The following is a 20,741-nucleotide window of genomic DNA, read 5'->3' as shown; positions in this document are numbered from 1 at the left end:
TTTTCATATTGCAGCTGGATGGTTGAGAATGCCACCTTTTGAGCTCCTGGCAGAAGTGAGTTTTGAAGCAGGGACCTCCTAATCACAGCTCATTCACCATTATGCTTCTTCAGCTCAACAGGAAACCCTAGAGTGGCAATATATCAAGGCTTACACTGATTTGTGTCAGGTACTCTAACAATGTGGCCAGCCATCACTGCCTAGATCTGACAGGAAGCAGGTTTTGGGAGTGGGCTAAAAATGTCCAACGACTTGTCTGAATGGGACACTGAAACCTATCTACTGCTGTGCTATAAACTTTAGTATAAAGTGTCTTGGTTTCTGGTAATGCCTTCTGTTTGCAGCCCACTACAACAACCTTGCTTGAATAGGTTAAGGGCAGTGTTCCCTCTAAGCTGAGTTAGTGTGAGCTAGCTCATAATTTTTTAGCCTCCAGCTCACACATTTTTGTCTCAGTTCAGGAAAAATGGCCCTAGAGCAAACTAATTTATTTAGTAGCTCACAATTTTAATGCCAGTTCCTCACAACTTTAATGTCAGAAGCTTACAAAGTAGAATTTTTGCTCACAAGACTCCACAGTTTAAAGGGAATATTGGTTAAGGGTAGTGTAAAAGAAGACTGCAGATTTATACCCCACCCTTCTCTCTGAATCAGAGACTCAGAGCAGCTTACAATCTCCTATATTTTCTCCCCCCAGCAACAGACACCCTGTGAGGTGGGTGGGGCTGAGAGGGCTCTCACAGCAGCTGCCCTTTCAAGGACAACTCCTACTATAGCTATGGCTGACCCAAAGGCCATTCCAGCAGCTGCAAGTGGAAGAGTAGGGAATCAAACCCGGGTCTCCCAGATAGGAGCCCGCATACCTAACCACTACCAAACTGGCTCTCCCGCCTTGCAAGGTTTTGTGTCAAGTCAATCCTCGCCTTGAGTGGATACTTCCACTAACGTTGCAAAAAGGGCAGAATTCCATAACTGTATGAGAAGCCCCAGAACTTAATTTTTCAGCGCCGTAGCGACGGAAGCCTCCTCTGACGCATCATGCAGTGTTACCTCGGCAATCAAAAGCAAGAAATGCGCTCCCAACATGCTCAGAGGTACTCCTGTTTCCTGGTCTGAAACGTAGCCGGAAAATGCCCCTATAGTTACTTTCTACAGCAGACGCTGAGCGGCGCGCACTGCTGGAAATCACTTGGGAGGGCGCCCAAACGAAGCCCCCTCCTCTTCCCATCAGCATTTTATTCAGCACTTGGGACGTAAAAAAAACTACAAAACCCCGTCCCTGAGGGTACCGACGGTGGGCGGGGCCCTTCAAGACCGGAAGCCTCCCCTTGAAGCTGAGGAGGAAGACAGACGAAGACGCCTCAGTTTGGAGCGTCGGCAGAAACCAGCGAGAGGTGCTTCCAATCCCCTCGGGTCAAGGGAGCAGCCTGCCCGCCTCCCCTTTAAGGCGGAGGCGCCTCTTTCGCTCTCGCTCTCCCGCCTTCTCGCTGACAGCTGCCAAGAGGGGCGGGACGACGCGCGGGGATCCGCCCGCCCTGCTCGGGCACGTTCCTGCTGCCTTGTGGGCGGTGTGAGCCCCGTTGCGGGCAGGTGGCCCGTCAGTCTTCCTGCCTGCCTGAGGCCGGCTCGGCTGGGAAGCGGCTCCTTCTCCGCAGCCGGAGGCCGCCGCAGAACCCGCTGCGGGGATGTGCCATTGCCATGGCGAGGAGGCTCTTCCCGGGGGCCTGGCTCAGGAAGCCCTACTACGGCCAGGTGGGCAGGGCAGGGCAGGCCGGGTGGCAGCTCCGCACGGAGACTGGGAAGCCTAGGGGGCTGCGGCGAAAGAGGGGTTGGTTGGCACTGCGGTGGGGAGAAGGACAGAGCCGTCGGCCGCACGGCACATACGGAACGGGAGCGAGGGTGGGGAAGCTGACTAGGAAGGCTGGGTGTGCGCGTTTGGGGGGAATAATGCGCGCGGACGTGTTCACGTGCAAACTGTGCACACCCGGGAAGGATCCTGGCTCTCGCCGAAGAATGCATCACCCATTCGCCCAGTCCTTTGACTTCTTTCGAGCTCTTCCTGAACAAGTATTACAAGCATTGCAAAAGGCGAGCCGTGGTTACGAATGGGCAGATCGGGGGTGCTTTGATTTTATTTTATTTTTTCAAACTAGGCCCTGTGAATTGGATCAAACAGGCTGGCAGTCTTATCCTCCTCCATGCCTTTTCATTTCTTCCAATTCTTCTGCTCCCTCTCCTCTTCTTCCTCCAAGTTCCGGTTTAGGAGTGATTCAAGCCAATAATGCATGCCCCTGAATCACAGCTTCACTTTGCACCCATCTCCCCACCCCCGCTTGCTGTGTTCGAGTGGTCATGTAATTTGCATTTTGGACAACAAATGTGTACCATTTTACCAGATAACCAATTTGTATGTGCTGGTTTTGCTTGCCTCTGCAGTTCAGCTGTTTTGGGAGATGTGCTGCTCTGGCAGACTGCAGCCCGAGGTTAGCTGCTAGTTAGGACCTTTGTAAGATTAGAGGGCAGAGCGTTAAATGGAAAGTGCTAATCCTGCAGAGAGGCTTGTGCAGAAATGATCAAAAGTGGTAGCTGAGTTCCCGTTTTATCTTTCTCCACATCTGTTTGTGTGGACATGAAGGAAATACAGTACTGTTCTGTGCTCTCAGTCTCTCATTATAGTGAGAAGTTGCAGGAGTTTAATTTCCTTGTGTTTATTATAATTGCTCTACTTACAAGTAGAATATAAATGAATTCAGAGAGGCATGCCTACATGGCAGCAGATTTGCTACCCTCCATACCAGTTCCCTCAAAAGAGATGCTTTACTTTTTCTGAGCTGTGATGGGAATCTCATTCAAGAAAGCAGAGGTTCCTCACCTGTCAAGCAGTCATCTGCTACTATTAGTTCTCGCGGATAAGCTTACTATTACTATTAGGCAGTAGTTCTCACGGATAAGATTACTATTAGGCAGTAGTTCTCAACAATACTGTGGGTCCTTCAGCTTGTTTATTTTACGTAAGTTATCAATCTTATCAGTTATCCACCCTAATGTCCTATTCTATGCTAGCACACACAGATTTCCATGATTGGAATATTGGAGCCAGCATATAAGATTTTGAACTATCAGGGCCCAGGCAGGCAGGAGGGGGACCTAGGCCTGGGACCTAAAGCTCAGACAGGGTCTTGAAGTTGTTAAGGTTTTGGTGTTTGATAATCTTTGCAGCTTTTTATTATGGTTTGAGACCTCAAAAGATGGAAATGGCACCAGCCTTTCTGGGCCTCTGAACTTCTATTACTGGAATCCTGCTTACAGTGTGGAGTCTGATGTCTGAATTCTCGAGACTCAAGGCCCACACTTTTTCTGAGGTGTTCCTTGGAAGTCTCAGGGAAGCAGATTCCATAGGTTGTTCCATTGCATCTGTAATATAATAAGACACACACTTTATAATCTTAGACTCTTTATAACTTGATCTCAGTCTGTTTCTATGGTTGTTTTACTCTGCCTTGGATTCTTAATGCAATGATGTTTTCATGAGCATCCACTTGACCATGTCTTCTGTTGGACTTGTTTCCATGTTTCCCCCACTTTTGTTTCATCTTTTCCAAACTTCGTTTGATTTGACCTTTTTTGAAAAAATTGAAATCACAGTGGTTTTGAACATTGTGTAGATAGAAGGATGCTCATTTCTTTGCCCATGTCAGTGCAATTTTCCTTTATCCGTGTGGCGCACTACCCATAGGAGTGCTTTTTATCATGGTTGATTAAGTTGGTAATAGCTTTCTTTATAATAACTATCTGCTGTAATGATGTACTAATTCCCAGCTTTCATTTAAAAAAATAAGTGTTTAGCCCTACTGGTTGCAGAGTTTTAAGGGGAAAGGTACTGGCTGCACATTGCAGCTCTGCAACCAGAGACTGTTTTTTAAAAATGAAAACTGGAAATTGGCACAAAGTTATAGCACCATAATGATATAGATACAATTGGTGGTTTGGATTTTTTTAAAGGCCTCTGGTGGCATAGGAGGAAATGGTAGTCACAGAGGGCTGAGTTAAGAGTACAAGGAAATTTTCCATGGGGAACCTCTGCTCCCACGTGACTGCAGATTCACACTAGCAGTAAGAACTGCACAGATAATGGCCTGTGTTTCTCAACATAATATTTAATTTAAAAAATTTCTAGAAAGACAAGTGACTGTTCTTTGCATATTAAAGCAGTGCTCATCCAGGAATATTTTTAACTGTAGTGAAGAAAAGTAAGACTACACGTATCCATTCCATTCACATTCCTGTGGATCTTTTTATTACATTTATTTAAATTTTCTGAAGTTCGTCTACTCTTTCTCTTGTGTGCACCTCATGATGGGTGTTAAAGAAGTGAGGGAAATAGGATTGCAGTTCTCTGAGCACATTGGAAGAGGCTTAGTGATAGAGCATCTGCTTGGCATGCAAAAGGTCCCAGGTTCTGCATCTCTAGCTAAAAGGGTCAGTTGATCTCAACCTGAAACCCTGGATAGTTGCTGCCAGTCTGAGTAGACAATACTGACCTTGATGGACCAAGGTCCATATCATTCAGTATAAGGAAACTTTGTGTATTCATGGCTGCTTCTGATTAATCACATGCTTATGGGAAAATGCTGCAGGAAGCCTTGTAAGAATCATGCAGAAATCTTTTGCAGTGCTGTATCTGATTCTGGACAGCATGACAAAGTGGGCAAACGTTTTCAGAAGACTGTGTGCCCAGTGTAAAAGAGGTGTTGTCAATAGGAATAGCATGGACATAATCTAATAGACCATTACACTTTCTGTCACAGCATTCACTGTTGCAAAATGGTGGAACAGAGCAGGTGGAGATTGTATTTCTCCCTAGTAACGGCATTTTGACAGTTTTTAACTATGGGATATGCTGTCTTTAGTAACGACATCTGGATAATTTTGTTAATATGTTACATTGACGGAAGCTGCTTGGTTTTTCTATAACAAAATGTCCCTTGAGTGCTGTTGGTACTAAAAGAACATTTGTAAAAGCCCTAGGCTAAAAAGTCTTCCTAAAGTCTCATAAAGTTGCTATGCCTGCTGCATATCACCGACTACTAAACTCATTGTCACATAAAAGGAAAAAAGCTTTATTAGCTACTACTATAGGATTTTTCCATGAGATGACTGCAAATTAATTGTTTTGTGATATGCTTAAAAGTTCCCTAGATGTTTTCCTCACAAATGTGTGAAATTGATTAGAATTCTTTATTCATCTCACAGGCCAGGGCACTGACTAATGGCATATTTTCCGCACAGTTCCCTCTTGAGAAGAGTACTAGACAAGGTTGCCCTCTTTTCCTCTCATTTTTGAATTATGTTTAGAGCCTCTGGCTTGTGCAATTAGTCTATCCTCCAAAGCATCCATTTTCTCCAGAGGAGCTGATCTCTGTAGTCTGAAATTGAGCTGTAATTCTGAGGATCCCCAGGTTCCACCTGGAGGATGGTCTCCCTAATAAGGCAAGCCTCTCTTAGGGACGGGGGGGGGGGGGGGGGGAGATTTCGGAAGTGTCAGATATCAAAGACTTATATAACAAATGTTATATAAATATAACATTGCAAGAGTGTTACTGTTTTAAACATGTTTGTATTTTAAGTTTTTAAAAATAATATCTTTGTGTCCTTTATAAAGTTTATATCTCCTCTGTCTGGCATTACGTTTTATCACATAGCCTGGCCCAGTGAAGTCCCATTTTATGTCAGATCTGGCCTTCATAACAAATAAGTTCGACAGCCCTGTCAAATCAAGGCAAAAAACAAAACCTACAATATTTGTTTATAAATATTTGATGTCAGTTATCAAATATGATATGCAGAGTCTTATAAATGAATAGAATAAGGAATTAGATCAGGGGTGTCGAACTCATTTGTTATGAGGGACGGATCTTCACCTTGTTGGGCCGGGCCATGTGTGTCATAAAATGTAATGTCAGGTAAAGGACATAAAACTTTATAAAGGACACAGACAAACACACACACTCAGCCTAATCCACTGGCTTGTTGAGCCTCAGCCAACAGAAGAAAGAGAGGCTTGGATCAGTAGCTCTGCTGTGCAATTGAGGGAGCCTAGCAAAGCTAGATCTCCTTCCCCCACTTCCTCCCCAAGAGAGGAGTTTTGCTCTGTAGCTCCTGTGCAGTTGAGCAAGCCTGGCAAAGAAAGATGTGATGTGGAAGGAAGCAGGAGAAGAAGAAGGAAACAAACAACAGTGAGTTGCTCACAAGCCTGATAGGAGCCCTCTAAGGGCCTGAATTAGATTTCTGTTTTGCCAAAGCTGTGGGATATGGCCCTAAACTCATTTTTTTCTCTGGATTTTAAGTTGAGACTTATTCAGTTAAAAAAAATGTTTAGGATATATAGGACACCACAGTGACTCTTTAGCAAAGGACTGAGTAAAATGTCTATTTGTTGGTGTTGTAACTTGCATAATGCATCCCTTAAACATACTTTGGGTGTGTCCAGTTATTCAGTTTTTCAAGGAAGTAGTTACATCAATTTTGAATTATAATGTTTATTGATGTTTTGGGATTCTTCTGTACTTTTAATCTATCTGTCTGTCTCTTGAAGGCTAACCATGGTCAACAGAAATGGAGTCTCCACGCTCATATTAACAACTAAAAGACTCATATTATGACATTGGAAAGATAGAAGTCCGCTTCCCACTGGATTAGAACTTTATTTGCATTTGAACACATGGCATATAGATGGCAATTGCACAGGGCTTTTTTTGAGCAGGAACACACAGGAACGCAGTTCTGGCTGGCTTGGCATCAGAGGGTGTGGCCTAATATGCAAATGAATCCCTGCTGGGCTTTTCCCACAAAAAAGCCCTATGTGAAACAGTGGTGACATCACGGATGTGTGGCCTAATATACAAATGAGTTCCTGCTGAGCTTTTTCTACCAAAAAGCCCTGCAATTGCATATGGACTTACGGCATTTTTAGATATTTGGAAATTGTTTATAGAAAATTATATCTAGATCTGCCACCATTGCTGTTATAATTTTCTCTTGTCTATGTATTGTTTTTGTTTTATTTAAAATCTAACTTAGTTATTGGGTTTTAGGGATTTTTCTTCTATTTTTAAATAAATAATTGAAAAATATTTCCCTAGGTGTTGAAGTCTACCTAAACTGGCTTCAATGATTTGAATTCATTCCGAATGCCCAAGTATTCTTTAATATATTTTAGTGATTCTTATCCGAATTCCTGTGCCCCATGTATATATTTTGTTTTATCTCGCTTTAGTTTGACATGCTGTTGATTCTTAAACATATTTGTTCTCCCTCACCCCCTTCCAGTGTTAACCAACAATTATTAGTGAGGGAGAGAAGAGAAGGAGTAACATAGACCCTGCGGAAGCAGGCTATGTCTTTCATGTGTTTGCTGTTAGGCAAATAGATTTGCAGTGGAGGAACTAAGAATGGGCAATTAATTTTGGCAGCTTATTCAGCCTTCTCTTCCTGTATTTCTCTTTAGACTGAGTGTGTTCTCCAAGATGTGCAAATGCTGCTAAAAAGAGTTATATGTTTACATACATGCAAGGTCAGACAAAAGTGATTTTCTGCATGGGGAGCAAGATACTTCGATTGCTTTTTTTTTTTTTTTTGTCTGCCCTAAAAATAAACAGCCTTAACTAAGATCTATATTTTGCTGAAGGCAAGAACTATATCTGGTTTCTCTAACAAAAAGCTTCTCACTCAGTATGTGCATATATATTTACATATGTAAAGGCAGGGGGCAGTGTAAATACATTCTTGTAAATGACTGAGCATATAGATTTCACTCATTTGTGAAACTGAAATAATTATTATTTTGTTCAGAAAGTAAGACTATTTTTATGAAAGGTGGCAGTTCTGGTTGTGCCTTTGTTCTATATTAGATATAATGGATTGCTTTTCTTCTTGCATAGATTGTAAATCTAACAATTAAATCTCTTCATCATTTACTGTTCTCTTAGCTTGTTCTGAAATCCTTGGAAGCGTTTCAAGCCCCTTTCCTCTCTTCTTCCACAAAGACTTCTGCAAGTTCCTAATTCGATGGAGCATTGCAGCAATCATGCATGATCACTTAATACCATTCAGATATATTGTATTTGCTTATTTTTTTTGTTTTTAAAACTGTTTTATAGAATAATTGGTCCTTTTAACCAACAGTTGCACTTAGTGCAGTATCAGTTTCTGTGATGCAAGAAGGGTTGCTGGCAAGTATGTGGTCAGTAATCCAAGCATGTTAACACAGTACAGAACTCCTGTTGTAGTGAACTCCAAAAGAATGAATAGAGTTTTAAATATGGTAAGTATGCTTGTGACTATGTTGCTGGCTTTCAGACTCATAGAAGCACTTTTGGTAATTGTTGTTTAAAAGCCAAAAAATACAGCTTTGCAGATGATGAAAGCATAGCGATAAGATCTGTTATAACATTGGAATATCTTAGATACAAGGCTGCTGTCAAACCAGCCTTTGCTGCTCTTAAGCAACATCTGATGAGAGGAAGGGTGGCACCATTACCATTTGTTTATGATAGGGAAATAGTCTTTGTTTTAACCTGCTAGACGTTTTATTGTTGCACCAGTGACTTCTATGCTTAAGTTAATAATAGTTTGAATGTAGGAGGACTGGCAGCTTACCAATGGCTTAACCATAACTATAGTCACTCGCATCATTGAATCTTTTTAATGTTCTTACCTCTGTTCAGATTGACATTGACTCATGATGTTCTCAGTTTTCTGATCATAGATCTCAGGTTTGTGGGACAAAAAAATCCTATTAAATCTCTTTCCTACATTTGTGTGTAATGTTTAAGTGTGCAGACTCTTATCTGGGAGAACTGGATTTGATTCCCCACTCCTCCACTTGCAGCTGCTGGAATGGCCTTGGGTCAGCCATAGCTCTCACAGAGTTGCCCTTGGAAAGGGCAGCGTCTGTGAGAGCTCTCTCAGCCCCATCTACCTCACAGGGTGTTTGTTGTGGAGGAGGAAGGTAAAGGAGATTGTGAGTGCTCTGAGACTCAGGAGATTCAGAGTGGAAGGTGGGATACAAATCCAATGCCGTTGTCATCGTCTTCTTAAGGGGTAATCAAGTATATGGTTTTGGAGGTGTTGATGTATGACTGAAGATATCCATACTGATTAAAGCTAATCCAATTTGACTAGCTAACTGTGCTATCCCCCCGCTGAATTACTCCTGTCAGATTTTATATGTAATACACATTTATGTAAATTGTTGTGGTTTGTCTTAGATTGCGATTGAGTGATACAAGGTTTTATTTGGAAGCTGTATTGTAAATATTGTTACATATATTAATTGCAGTGGTGCATTCTAAGCATTGGTTGTTTTTTAGCATTACCATCTCAAACGAGCAGCTGAGTGGTAAAAGCATAGCTGTGCTTCCCTCCTGCCCTCCTCTTCTTTCTTGTGCTACTCCTGAAAATCTCATAGAATTCTGGTGCATTTTCTGCTTAGAACTACCTTTTGGCTGCTTTTTCTGTTGTATAGAAGGTTATCAGCATCTCAAGTGTTGGGTTTCCTTGGCATGGGGAAAACATTTTTTCCTGTCAGAAAGAGAGCGCTCAGATGCAGTAGAAGTAGCAGGGGTGGAGGAAGATTGGGCAACCAAAGCATTCATTAAAATGGCAAGACTACTTTTATAGCCCAATAATACTCTAAAATATTAGTTGAATATTGTGCAACATTTAATTTCATTATCTCTCTCTAGACTTGGTACTAGACTCGAGTATCAGTGCATTTTTGAAAACTAGCCAGGACCAACTTTTGCCAGAAGTGGTTCTGCTTGAGATGCATTTCACTTGATGAATAACTAATTACCATGCAGTTCACACTGCTTAGCTGGATATTGACTCTGTAAATGCCTCGTTAGATGTCCTTATGCTTTTCTTTTATTCTCTTGTTTTCTGCTTCATTTCTAAGAGGAGAATGGCAATTTTCCCAGCACACACCCCTACTATTCCACCAGGGAGATGTCAGAGAAACCAGATGGCAAGGCACTCCCCATGTTGGTGCATCCACAAAGCATTAATATGGTTGAAACAGAGAACATATCACCCTTACATGTATTTAGCCCCAGCAATTAAGAATTCTAGATTTCAACTCCCCAAATATCTAGTGCTATATTGTATAATTAGTCCCCTAAAAATTAACTATAAAATTAACTATCTCCCAAGAAAGCTTTAAGCAGTCATGACATAATGCAGAAGAATACATCTTTCAAGATTGCTTAAACATATACATAGAATAGTTTCAGAACCAGCATATGCTCTTCTTATTTTATTTTCATTCTATATCCATAAGAAAGGAAAGGTGTATTTTATTTTAAGAATTATCATAAATGTTGTTATACTGTGAAGATTTGTTGGGTCCCATTTCTGTTTTCAGATATTTATTTGCCTGTTTTCCATCCATAGAAAATGGCAGATTTTCCTGTGGATATTTTTCCCCAAATGAAATTGAAATATTAAGAAGCCCCATCCACTATCTCTCCTAAGAACTTCACAAGTTTCAAGTAAATTGGGCAAAGGGGTCTGATTTTTAGATGGACTAGATGACCCTGGAGGTACCTTTGAACTCTGATTCTATAATTTTATTTATTTATTTATTTATTACTTTCAATTTATATCCCGCCCTCTCCGCAAGCGGAAATAATATATTTCCTGGTGCCCACAAAGTGTTTTTAGAAAGTAGGAGGGGTAATTGTTGTTTTTGCCCAGCAAGGCTTCTGATAGGCCATTGGAGATTTGATTGTCTGTACAGATTTTTAAAAAGATTACTTTTGGTAGCAGCTGCTACCACAGCACAAGGATCTTCACTGAGTGGATGAAGGTAAGCCTATATCAGCCATTTTAAGGCTGGCTTTGCCTCCTGCAACAGATACTTTGTGTTAGCCATTTTGTGGCTGTGCCCACCACATTGTTCCAGAATTGCAAAGTTTCCTGCAAGCTCAAAAATGTTAGGGACCACTGCACTAAATGAAGGCAGCCATAAAAGACGACAAAAAGGAAAGGCAGACAATCAAAACAAACCAAATATTAAATCACACAACAATAAAAATATCTCTTCAAACCCCCTCTCCGTGAGGAAAAAAAGATGGTAGTAGTAGTAATGAATTAGACCACTTTGTTAGGAAGCTCTGTCTGGGCAGGATCTAGCTGGCTGAGTGAGGTCTAGCATAATCCAAACATGTAAAGAGCAGTGAACATACCACAAAATGACCAGTGTAATGGATGGCTGCAGTTTAAAATTTCCCTCCCCTCCAAGAAAAACTGAATGGCGAAGACAACTCTCCTGATCAGTCCCAGAGCTAAGATTGGTTGGGAGAAATGCTGTTTTTTGGGAAGCAGGGAAGAATATAAAGAAATGGGTGGGCACACTATGTTAAATTAATTCACAATATTAAGAGATTGGGGATTCATCTGAAACTCTTTGGAGTGGAGGGGCGGGATATCCAATTCTGAGAAGTCTCTTAATGTCTCAGATTTAGCTTACTTATATCTGGGTTGACAGTATTTCACTGTGTGAGTATGTGTGTTAAATTGCTGTGCAGTTGCTTCCCACTTATGGTGGCCCTATGAATTATTGTCCTCCAAAGCCTCCTATTGTTAAATTAACAGCCTTGCTCAGGTCTTGCAAACTGAGGGCCCTAGCTTCCTTGATTGAGTCATGTTTGGTTTTCTTCTTTTTCTGTTGCTTTCAGCTTTCCCTAATATTGTCTTTCTCCATGACTCTTATGTTTTCATAATATGACCAAAGTACAATAGTTTAGTCATTTTAGCTTCAGGGGAGAGTTCAGGCTTGATTTGATCTAGAACCTACTTATTTGTCTTTTTGGCAGTCCACATTATCTGTAATACTCTCCTCCAACTCTACATTTCAAATGAATAAATTTTCTTCCTGTCAGCTTTCTTCATCATCCAACTTTCATGCCCATACATGGTAATGGAGAATACTATAGCAGGAATTAACTTGATTTTGATTGCCAGCAACACATCCTTACATGTAACTCTTTTGTAGCTCCTTCATGGTTGCCCTTCCCAATCTCAATCTTCTTCTGATTTCTTAGTTGCAGTCTCCATTTTGGTTGATTATGGAGCCAAGGAATAGGAAATCTTAATTTCAGTTTTGTCATCAACCTTAAAGTTGTGTACTTCTCCAGTAATCATTATTTTTGGCTTCTTGATGTTCAGTTGTAAACCTGCTTTAGCACTTTCTAGTTTAAACTTCATCAGAAGTTGTTTAAAATCTTAGCTATTTCTGCAAGTAATGTGGTGTTATCTGCATATCTCAATTTGTTCCCAGTCTCCAAACAACTCCTCACCCACAGTAATGAAACATTTAATTTGAACATGGATACTAATACCAGAGCTTGCAATAAACTTTGCTGCCACATACACCCCAGACAGCACAATCACTGGACCTATTAACATCAACTGCACCAGGGGCGTTAAACTCTTTTGTCATGAGGGCCAGATCTGACATAAATGAGAGACCTTGTCGGGCCGGGCCATGTTTGTCATAAAATGTAATACTAGTTAGCAGAGATACAAACATTATAAAGGATACAGACAAACACAATTAAAGATTTTTTAAAAAAAAAAAAAACTTAAAACATGCTTAAAAGATTATCACTCTTGCAAAATTTTGTTTATTTCTGATAACTGGCACCTCTTGCTCTGAATTATTGCATCAAAATCTGGAGACAATGTCTGTGCTGTAGCAATCTTGAGTATGTTGTTTAGGTGTTGTTCAGGTGTGTATTTGTAAGTTGCAAACCTACTTTTGATTTACTGACATTCATTACAGAAATCTTATGGTCAATGCTTTGAGCCTAAGACCCAGAGGAAAATATGAAATTGCTGGACATTGCGAGCTTTTGTACATAAGTTGCTTCATTTGCTTGTCAGTCAATAGAGAAAATAGAGGTTTTGCTCTGTAGCTTGACTAAGCAAGCCTAGCAAAACAAGCTGTGATTCAGAAGGAAGCAAGAGAGGGAAAAGGAATTAGACAGCAGTGAGTTGCTTGGGGGTCTGATCCAGCTCACGGCCACATGGGGGCCGCATGTTTAACATCCTTGAACTACACTGTCTCAAGCTTATTCATTAACTCATCTTCTAACATTATATATGCCATTAAATGCTAATGATTCCCTTCAGTTCTCTATATAGGGCAAGCAGATCAAACCATGTACCAAAGGACAAATGGATACATGTCTGACATCAAGAATTACAAAACTGAGAAACCTGTAGGAGAACATTTCAGTCTCCTAGGCCATTCAGTGGGGAACTCAAAGTAGCTTATTGCAGAGAAATTTCAGAAGACTGGGAGTGGGATGGGAATGGGAAATTGCTGAATTACAAGTTATTAGAACACTCAGGATGATGGAAACCCCAGGATTTGTAAATTTTGCTAACAGTATCGAGTTCTTTCAGCTCTCATTTGTACCCAGAATAAAACTTTGTAGGTTTTAAAGTTGCAACTGGACTCAAACGTTGTTCTCACATTTATTTATTTAATTATATTTATATCCCGCCCTCCCCTGACGGGCTCAGGGCAGCTAACAGCAGTTAAAACAACATAAAATTAAATTGTTACAATAAAATCACATAAAATCATTAAAACATCTTAAACATATACAATTCTAATCCCTAGATGGCGTTATTATTAGTTCTTAATTAGCGCTATTTTCCATGTTATTAGATGTTGTTTAGTGCACTTCACATCAGTTGTTAACTCTTTTATTATCTATATGTCACTTTGCTGCTATCCACAGGTCTCACCAAATATGTTGTTCCAGTTTTAGCTGTATTTATTGCTTAGTTATTTATGCATCTTGACTCTAATTAATTTTTTTTTGACATTTTAAAAGATTTTATTGAAAGTTTCATAAGCAAGTACAATATAAAATTGAATGATGATAAGTAATGGTAAGCAAAACAGAAACAATGAGAAGATTTCAATCCTGAGATTAGGCTGTCATGTTACAAGGTTGAATATAGCCTAAAAAGAACATTACAATAAACACAATACTACCAAAGATATTACTTATAATAATAATACTGCACTCCACTACGTAAGGTACTTTGCAAATCTAAACTAAGTAACTAAATAGATAAATTAATGAGGACTAGTTACAATAAACTCAAATATAACACACACACACACACACAAACATAGATACATAAGATTCAAGGCTTCATTTATAAAAACAATCAATGCGAGGTTATTAATGAAAGATATTCATCTTGTTGTAATGTTGAAGTGTGAAGGCAGGATCCAAAATTCCTTTTCAAAAAAGGTTCCCATTTACGCAACATAGAAAGAAAAGACTTAGACCCATAATGAGATTGAAAACTAACTAATTTATCTAAAATAAAATATTCCTGAAGTTTAGAAGCCCAAGTTTGGATAGAGGGAGACTCAGGTTTTTTCCAAGTTAAAGCTATAGCATATTTGGCAGCAGTGAATAATATGGAAATAAATTCCCTTTATAACTCAGAAATTAGGAAATCCCCCCAAATATTTAAAAGGATAATCTTAGGGTCAGATGGTATTACAATGCCTGTTAACAATAAAACCTTTGACTGAATTAAAGACCAAAAAGGCCTAATCAATGGACACAGCCACTAGCAGTGAAGGTACGTGCCACGATTGCCACACCCCTTCCAACAGAGGGGGGAACTAGATGGGAAGAGATGAGACAAACGTACCAGTGTTAGGTACCATCTAGCTTTTTATATTCCTGTAACTTAATATTCATTGATCTCGATTTAAGAGAAGGGAATTGCCAAATGCTGAGTCAATCTGTGTCATCTGATTGCCATGATTGCCGTGCATTCCTACAAGATGAATTAGTATAATAGTCCCTATTAAGAAGCAAATTATAAACTTTTGAGATCAGACCTTTGATCTGATTGTCCTCAGTACACAAAAGATGTTCAAAGTCCGAAAACTTTGCTCTCAACGCTGGCTTAAAGGAATAACGGGCTAAGAAGCTTTGCACTTGTAAGTATTCCATTCACGGCAAAGCGGCAGTGGAAATACGATCAAGTGAGATCTTAGGTTTTAGATATCCATGTGCCAGAACGTCAAAAAATCTGGTGAGATTAGATTTACGCCAGATACTAAATGAATTTATGATAGTACCTGGTATAAAAGGCGAGTAATTTGTAAACTCCACTAGTAATAAAGTAGGAGGGGCAATCCTAGCTGAGTATCTATTCCATACCCTAAACAAAACTTTTAAAAAAGGGTTATAGGAAAAGGTAAAACATCTATGATGACTGTTCCAAAGAGCTTCCCTAGAAGTATAGTGCAACAGACATAAGTTTTCTATCGTCTTCCATTCAGCAACATAGGAGGATCGGTAGAACTTAATTACATTGGTTAACGCAATGGCTTCATAATACCTCTGAACGTCAGGAACTGCCAGACCACCTGCCTGATTGGATAAACATAAAGTAGAAAAACATATACGGGTTTTTTTATTTTGTCAAATAAAATTGTTAATATCTTTCTGCCATTTTCTCAAAAGAGAAAGGGGGAGATCAATAGGAAAAGAACGAAAATAAAACATCATTTTGGGCAAGAGAATCATTTTAACCATTAAAACTCTTTCCAAAACTGACGTGTTTAGTCAGCCAGTGTGCAACAAGGTCAGAAATAGTTTTTGAAAGCTCCTTATGATTGAATTTTAATATCAGACATTGAAAGTGGAATAAAAACATCTAAATACTTCCACTTAGTATTCACCCAATGAATGAAGAAATTAGGATCCAGATTTATAAGGATAAAGAGTAGGTTTATTTTGATTGATTCAAAGGCCTCAAGGTGTGAATGAATTTTGGGGAGAGAAGCTATTGGATCTGAAATAAAAAGAACCATGTCATCTGCAAATAAACTAATTTTTATACTAGAATGCCCTACGGGAATACCCTTAATAAGATTATCATTTCTAATTAGAACTGATAGTGGCTCTTTTGCGAGTGCAAAGAGCCGAGGTGACAAGGGGCAATTTTGGCGTGTACCCCTGGAAAGGTATATAACAGGTGAATTGAGGGCATTAACACAGAGAAAAGCACAGGGAGATAAATATAACGCTTGTAAGACAGAGCAAAATTTAGGACCAAATCTCATTGCTCGTAATAAAGCGTGCAGATAAGAAGGCTCTACAGTATCAAATGTTTTCTCTATATCCAAAGCCAACGCACACACAATAGGTAACTTGTGCTCATGACTGTACGAAATAGTGCTGACAAGTTTTCAAATATTGTCAGTCATGTCACAAGATGGTATGAAACCTGTCTGCTCAATAGAAATATACTCTCCTATAATCCTGTTAAGCCTCCGGGTGAAAATATTAGTAAATAATTTGTAATCATGATTCATTAATGAAATCGGATATGCTTTCGGGTCAGTCGGATCCCTATCTGGCTTGGGTATAAAGATTACTTTAGCCAAGGACCACGATTTTGAAAGATGACCTGTCTCCAAAGCATAATTAAAAGTGTCAAGCAAATAAGGGGATAGAGAAGATTGAAAACATTTGTAAAAATCAGCAGAAAAACCATCCACCCAGGGGATTTATTTGATTTCATTTTTTTTAATTGCCAATGAAAGTTCTTGTTCCTTAATAGGTTGTTCTAAAAAAGAATGATGAGAATCAGAAATACATTTAAAGGAAGTAATTGATTGCAGAAAACCATCAATAGAATCAATGGGAGGAAAAGTTGATTTATAAAGATTAGAATAACATTTTTACAAAAAAAATTACGATTTGCTTAGAGGACGTGCATAAAATTCCAGAAGAACCCTTAAGCCCTTTCACCCCAAAATTCATTTCACGCTTTTTGACTTTCCAAGCCAGAAGACGGGAAGATTTTGGACCAGCATACCATCATGCTTGTTTTAGGTAAAGAAGATTCCTTTTTATTTTGTGAACTTCAAGAGCCTCCAATTTCCTTCTTTCAATTAAAAGTAATTTATATACCTTGTTTGAACACGTTGCTTTATGCTGTGCTTCTAATTTTCTTATATTACCAATCAGTTCAGAACACACTTTGTCCCGCTTCTTGCGATAAGCAGAAGCAATTGATTTACAATGCCCCCGGAGTACTGATTTGTACGTATCCCAAATGACTGGGATGTTGACCTCACTGGAGATGTTATCTATAAAAAATTCACGAGTAAGATTTTCTAGCTGCTTAACAATGTTTTTATCTTGCAACAACAAGTTATCAAACCTCCAGGTGAAACTTTTATCCTTGGGAACATTCTCTTTCAGAGTACAGAGAACAGCAGCATGGTCTGACCAACATCTCGGATCAATATTAGCATCTAGTAAATTGTTACAAAGGGACTGTGAAATAAAAAGATAATCAATTCTTGTATGTATCTGAAATTGATTTGAAAAATACGTAAAATCCTACCCCTCAGGATGGAGATAACGCCACACATCAATTAGGTTAAATTTTTGCACTAAATTTTTAAGGCTAGTATAATTAGGGCAAGATAGATTGGATTTACGCCGCTTAGGCCAGGCAGTTTTCCTATCAGCATTTAGTTCCATTAAATAATTCAGGTCTGCACCTAAGATAACCGATCCAGTATGAAAATCCTGTAATTTAATAAACAAATCATTGACAAAACTAAATTGACCCACATTAGGCGCATATGCTGAAACTAAAGTGACTGCAGTGCCATTGATGAAAATATAGCGACCTCGAGAATCTTGCTCTACATTTGTGCACGAAAACTGGACCGAGGCAGAAAGAAGGATCGCCACCCCCCTAGCCTTGGAAGAGCCCGGGGCAGTAAAACAGTGAGGATAGAATTTAGATTTAAAGAGAAAATTGACAGTATTCTTTTAAGTGCGTCTCCTGGAGGAATATAATAATTTCAAAGTCTCTGTAGGAGTGGTAAAGTACAGCATCAAAAGTGAATACAATTCATTATACAGACAGCAAAAACAGTAGCACCAGAAAAAAATTCATAAAACCATTAACATTTAAAAAGACCACTAGTAAACAGTAAAAGCTATGACTCACAATTAAAAACAGTGCAAATATCTTACCAATTGATATCAGACCAATAACACTTAAGTCCAAACTGCAGCAGGATAAATAAATAACACTAATTAGTAACCCTGAAATGAAGAACATGCCCTTAAAACCTTCACTATTTACCTGTGCACCAAAAGGCAGTGAGCTACAAGAACACGCAAGTTCCAAAAGAATCGCCTTCATGAATTAAAATATTAAAACTATCAAAAATAACTTAACGACAGCCATGAAATAAAAAACAATATATAATGTAAAACACTGAAACCCCCTACCACCTCCCTCCCCGACACACCTTAAAAATGACCAAAACACGGGAATACAACCATAAATATAACACGCGTGAAACAGTTGCTTAATGATTAAAAACCCATAAAAACCTCTGACCAAGGCGCGGCTTTCCCACCCCCTCCTAGTATCCTCCCCCCCCAAAAAAAATAAAAAAACCCAAACACCACCCTCCAAATGGGAAAGCTGTGAAAGCCTTTTATCCGCGACCCCCACCCCATCAGGAGACAAGAAAACCAAGGGTCCCGCAAACCCCTATACCCTTATCTCCCCCCTAAAAACCATAGGGAGTGAAGGCATAGCATAAACAAAAAATATAATTGAATACAGGCACTAACGTATAAACTGCACCAAACAACAGAACAGGTTGCATGTACAATGTGAGTTACAATGTAGCTTTTCAAAGTCTCTCTCCTCTAACATCCGGAACTGTTTGCTTGCTGGATTTAAAAGGAGAAGTAAAAGCACGCTTCTGCTTGTTAGACTGTTTCCCAAGCTCCATGAGGACTTCCAATTCCACCGAATGCAGCAGCTGTAACCCTGCAACAATGTCTTCCACAGACCATGAGTTCCCTTTATGCTGAACTTGTAGTTTTCCAGATGGGGACCATCTATAACGAATATCTGCCTCTGCCAGTTGACGAGCAATGGGTTTCAAAAGAAGATGGTTATTCAAAGCCTGTGCTGCTAGATCTGGAAAAATCTGGATCACCTTTGTATTATATAATAAACCTAGTTTTTTTTCCCAAGACAAAGCTAAAATCTTGTTTCTCAGTTTCACATTAGAAAGCTCCAAAATCACATCTCTAGGGCTGTTAGAGCATGCTGTTGAATAAACTCCCGCACAATAGGCACGAATAATTGGGAGAGGAGCCATATCTTCAGAGGGAATCACCTTTAAGAGCCAATTTTCTAAAAACATAGCGAGTGGAGTATCTCCTTCCTCCTTCAGATCAAACCCACGACATTTTATATTTCTTTCTCTGACCTTATTTTCTAACTGAAGAATCCGTTTGGTAGCCCATTTCTCATGAGATTTCAAACTACGAATGCTCTCTTTAGTCACCATACTTGTTTCATACGCTGCTTCGGCAGTTTTAAAGACATCTTGCATGGGGATCCGAAAAGCTTCTATCTGATCCGTCACTGAGCTCAAGGAAACATGAATATGTTCAAAAATCTCCTCTTTAAAAGCAGCAATAACGGAATGAAAATCCTGTGCCGTAAGCAAATTGTGCAGTGGCGGATTAGCCGCAGCCATCATGGGACCTGAGGTAGAAGCGAACACATTCAGGAGCGCTGAAGCTGAGGGCTGAAGGAATTTCTTCATAGAAGACGCACCTACATTTGAAAGTTTAGCTTTCTGCTCATTTAATTTACTCATAGTCTAAAATGCTAAGAATATGCCAAAAATACTTTTAAAAGCCTGTGTTCAATGATACAAAAAGGGTAATCAGGGAGGGAGCTCGACTCACACATCCAACTCCATTGGAGTCCATGCCCCACCCCCAGCTGCTCCCTAGATGAGGGAGATCTGTTCTTCTTGACTCTAATTAAGCTCTTTCTGGCAACCATCCTCGCAGTCCCTAGCTATATGTAAAGTTTCAGTCTGTTTCAGTATATCTGAAGGGAGTGTGCACATGCTAAGTCTCTCAGTTCTCACCTATACCCAGAATTGAACTTTTTTGGTCTTGGAGGTGCCACTGGACTCAAATCTGGTTCTCACATTGATTTATTAATTTTTGTATCTGTATGCTAATTTACTGCTATCCACAGATCTTATTTATTGGCTTGCTTTAATGCAATCTCAGCTATTATCGCCCAGTTACTTATGCAACTTAACTCTAACTAGCCTTTCCTGGAAGCTAGGCCTATTTGTAATGGTTGAAGAAGTTTTGCTTCATTGTATCTGAAGAAATGTGCATGCACCGAAAAGCTTATACTTTGAATAAAACTTTGTTGGTGTTAAAGGTGCCACTGGACTCAAATTTTGTTCTGTTGCTTCATACCAACACAGCTACACACCTGAAGGTATCCTTCTCTGACACTTTTGCCAATTGGAAACCATTCTGTCTCTCCATATTCTGTCCTAACGATACCCTCTTGTCTAGAGTACAGGTTGCACATCAAAATGATTAGATGCTGTGGCACACCCATTTATTTAAAAATCAGCTATAGCTTTTCATAATCCACACAGTCAAAAGCTTTGCTGTAATCCAGGGGTGGCCAAACTATGGCTTGGGAGCCACATGTGGCTCTTTGACACATATTGTGTGGCTCTCGAAGCCCCCACCCTCCCATCGGCTGGCTTGGAGAAGGCATTTGCCTCTTTAAATCACTTCTCTAAGCCAAGCCAG

The 20,741-nt window shown here is 39.7% G+C and overlaps 1 protein-coding gene across 1 annotated transcript in view; it reads left to right on the top strand.

The window, feature by feature from the left end:
• Positions 1–1,629: 1,629 nt before the first annotated feature.
• The window catches only part of DIPK1A (divergent protein kinase domain 1A), a 34,533-nt gene continuing 15,421 nt past the window's right edge, over positions 1,630–20,741 (top strand). The window contains exon 1 of the mRNA XM_060232198.1: positions 1,630–1,752. Within this exon, the coding sequence (XP_060088181.1) occupies positions 1,699–1,752 (54 nt within the window). The 5' untranslated portion in view covers positions 1,630–1,698. The remainder of the gene's footprint in view (positions 1,753–20,741) is intronic.

Source organism: Heteronotia binoei, chromosome 2, assembly GCF_032191835.1.
Source record: "Heteronotia binoei isolate CCM8104 ecotype False Entrance Well chromosome 2, APGP_CSIRO_Hbin_v1, whole genome shotgun sequence".
NCBI classification, from domain to species: domain Eukaryota; kingdom Metazoa; phylum Chordata; class Lepidosauria; order Squamata; family Gekkonidae; genus Heteronotia; species Heteronotia binoei.
This window is presented reverse-complemented; position numbering and strand designations above follow the sequence as displayed.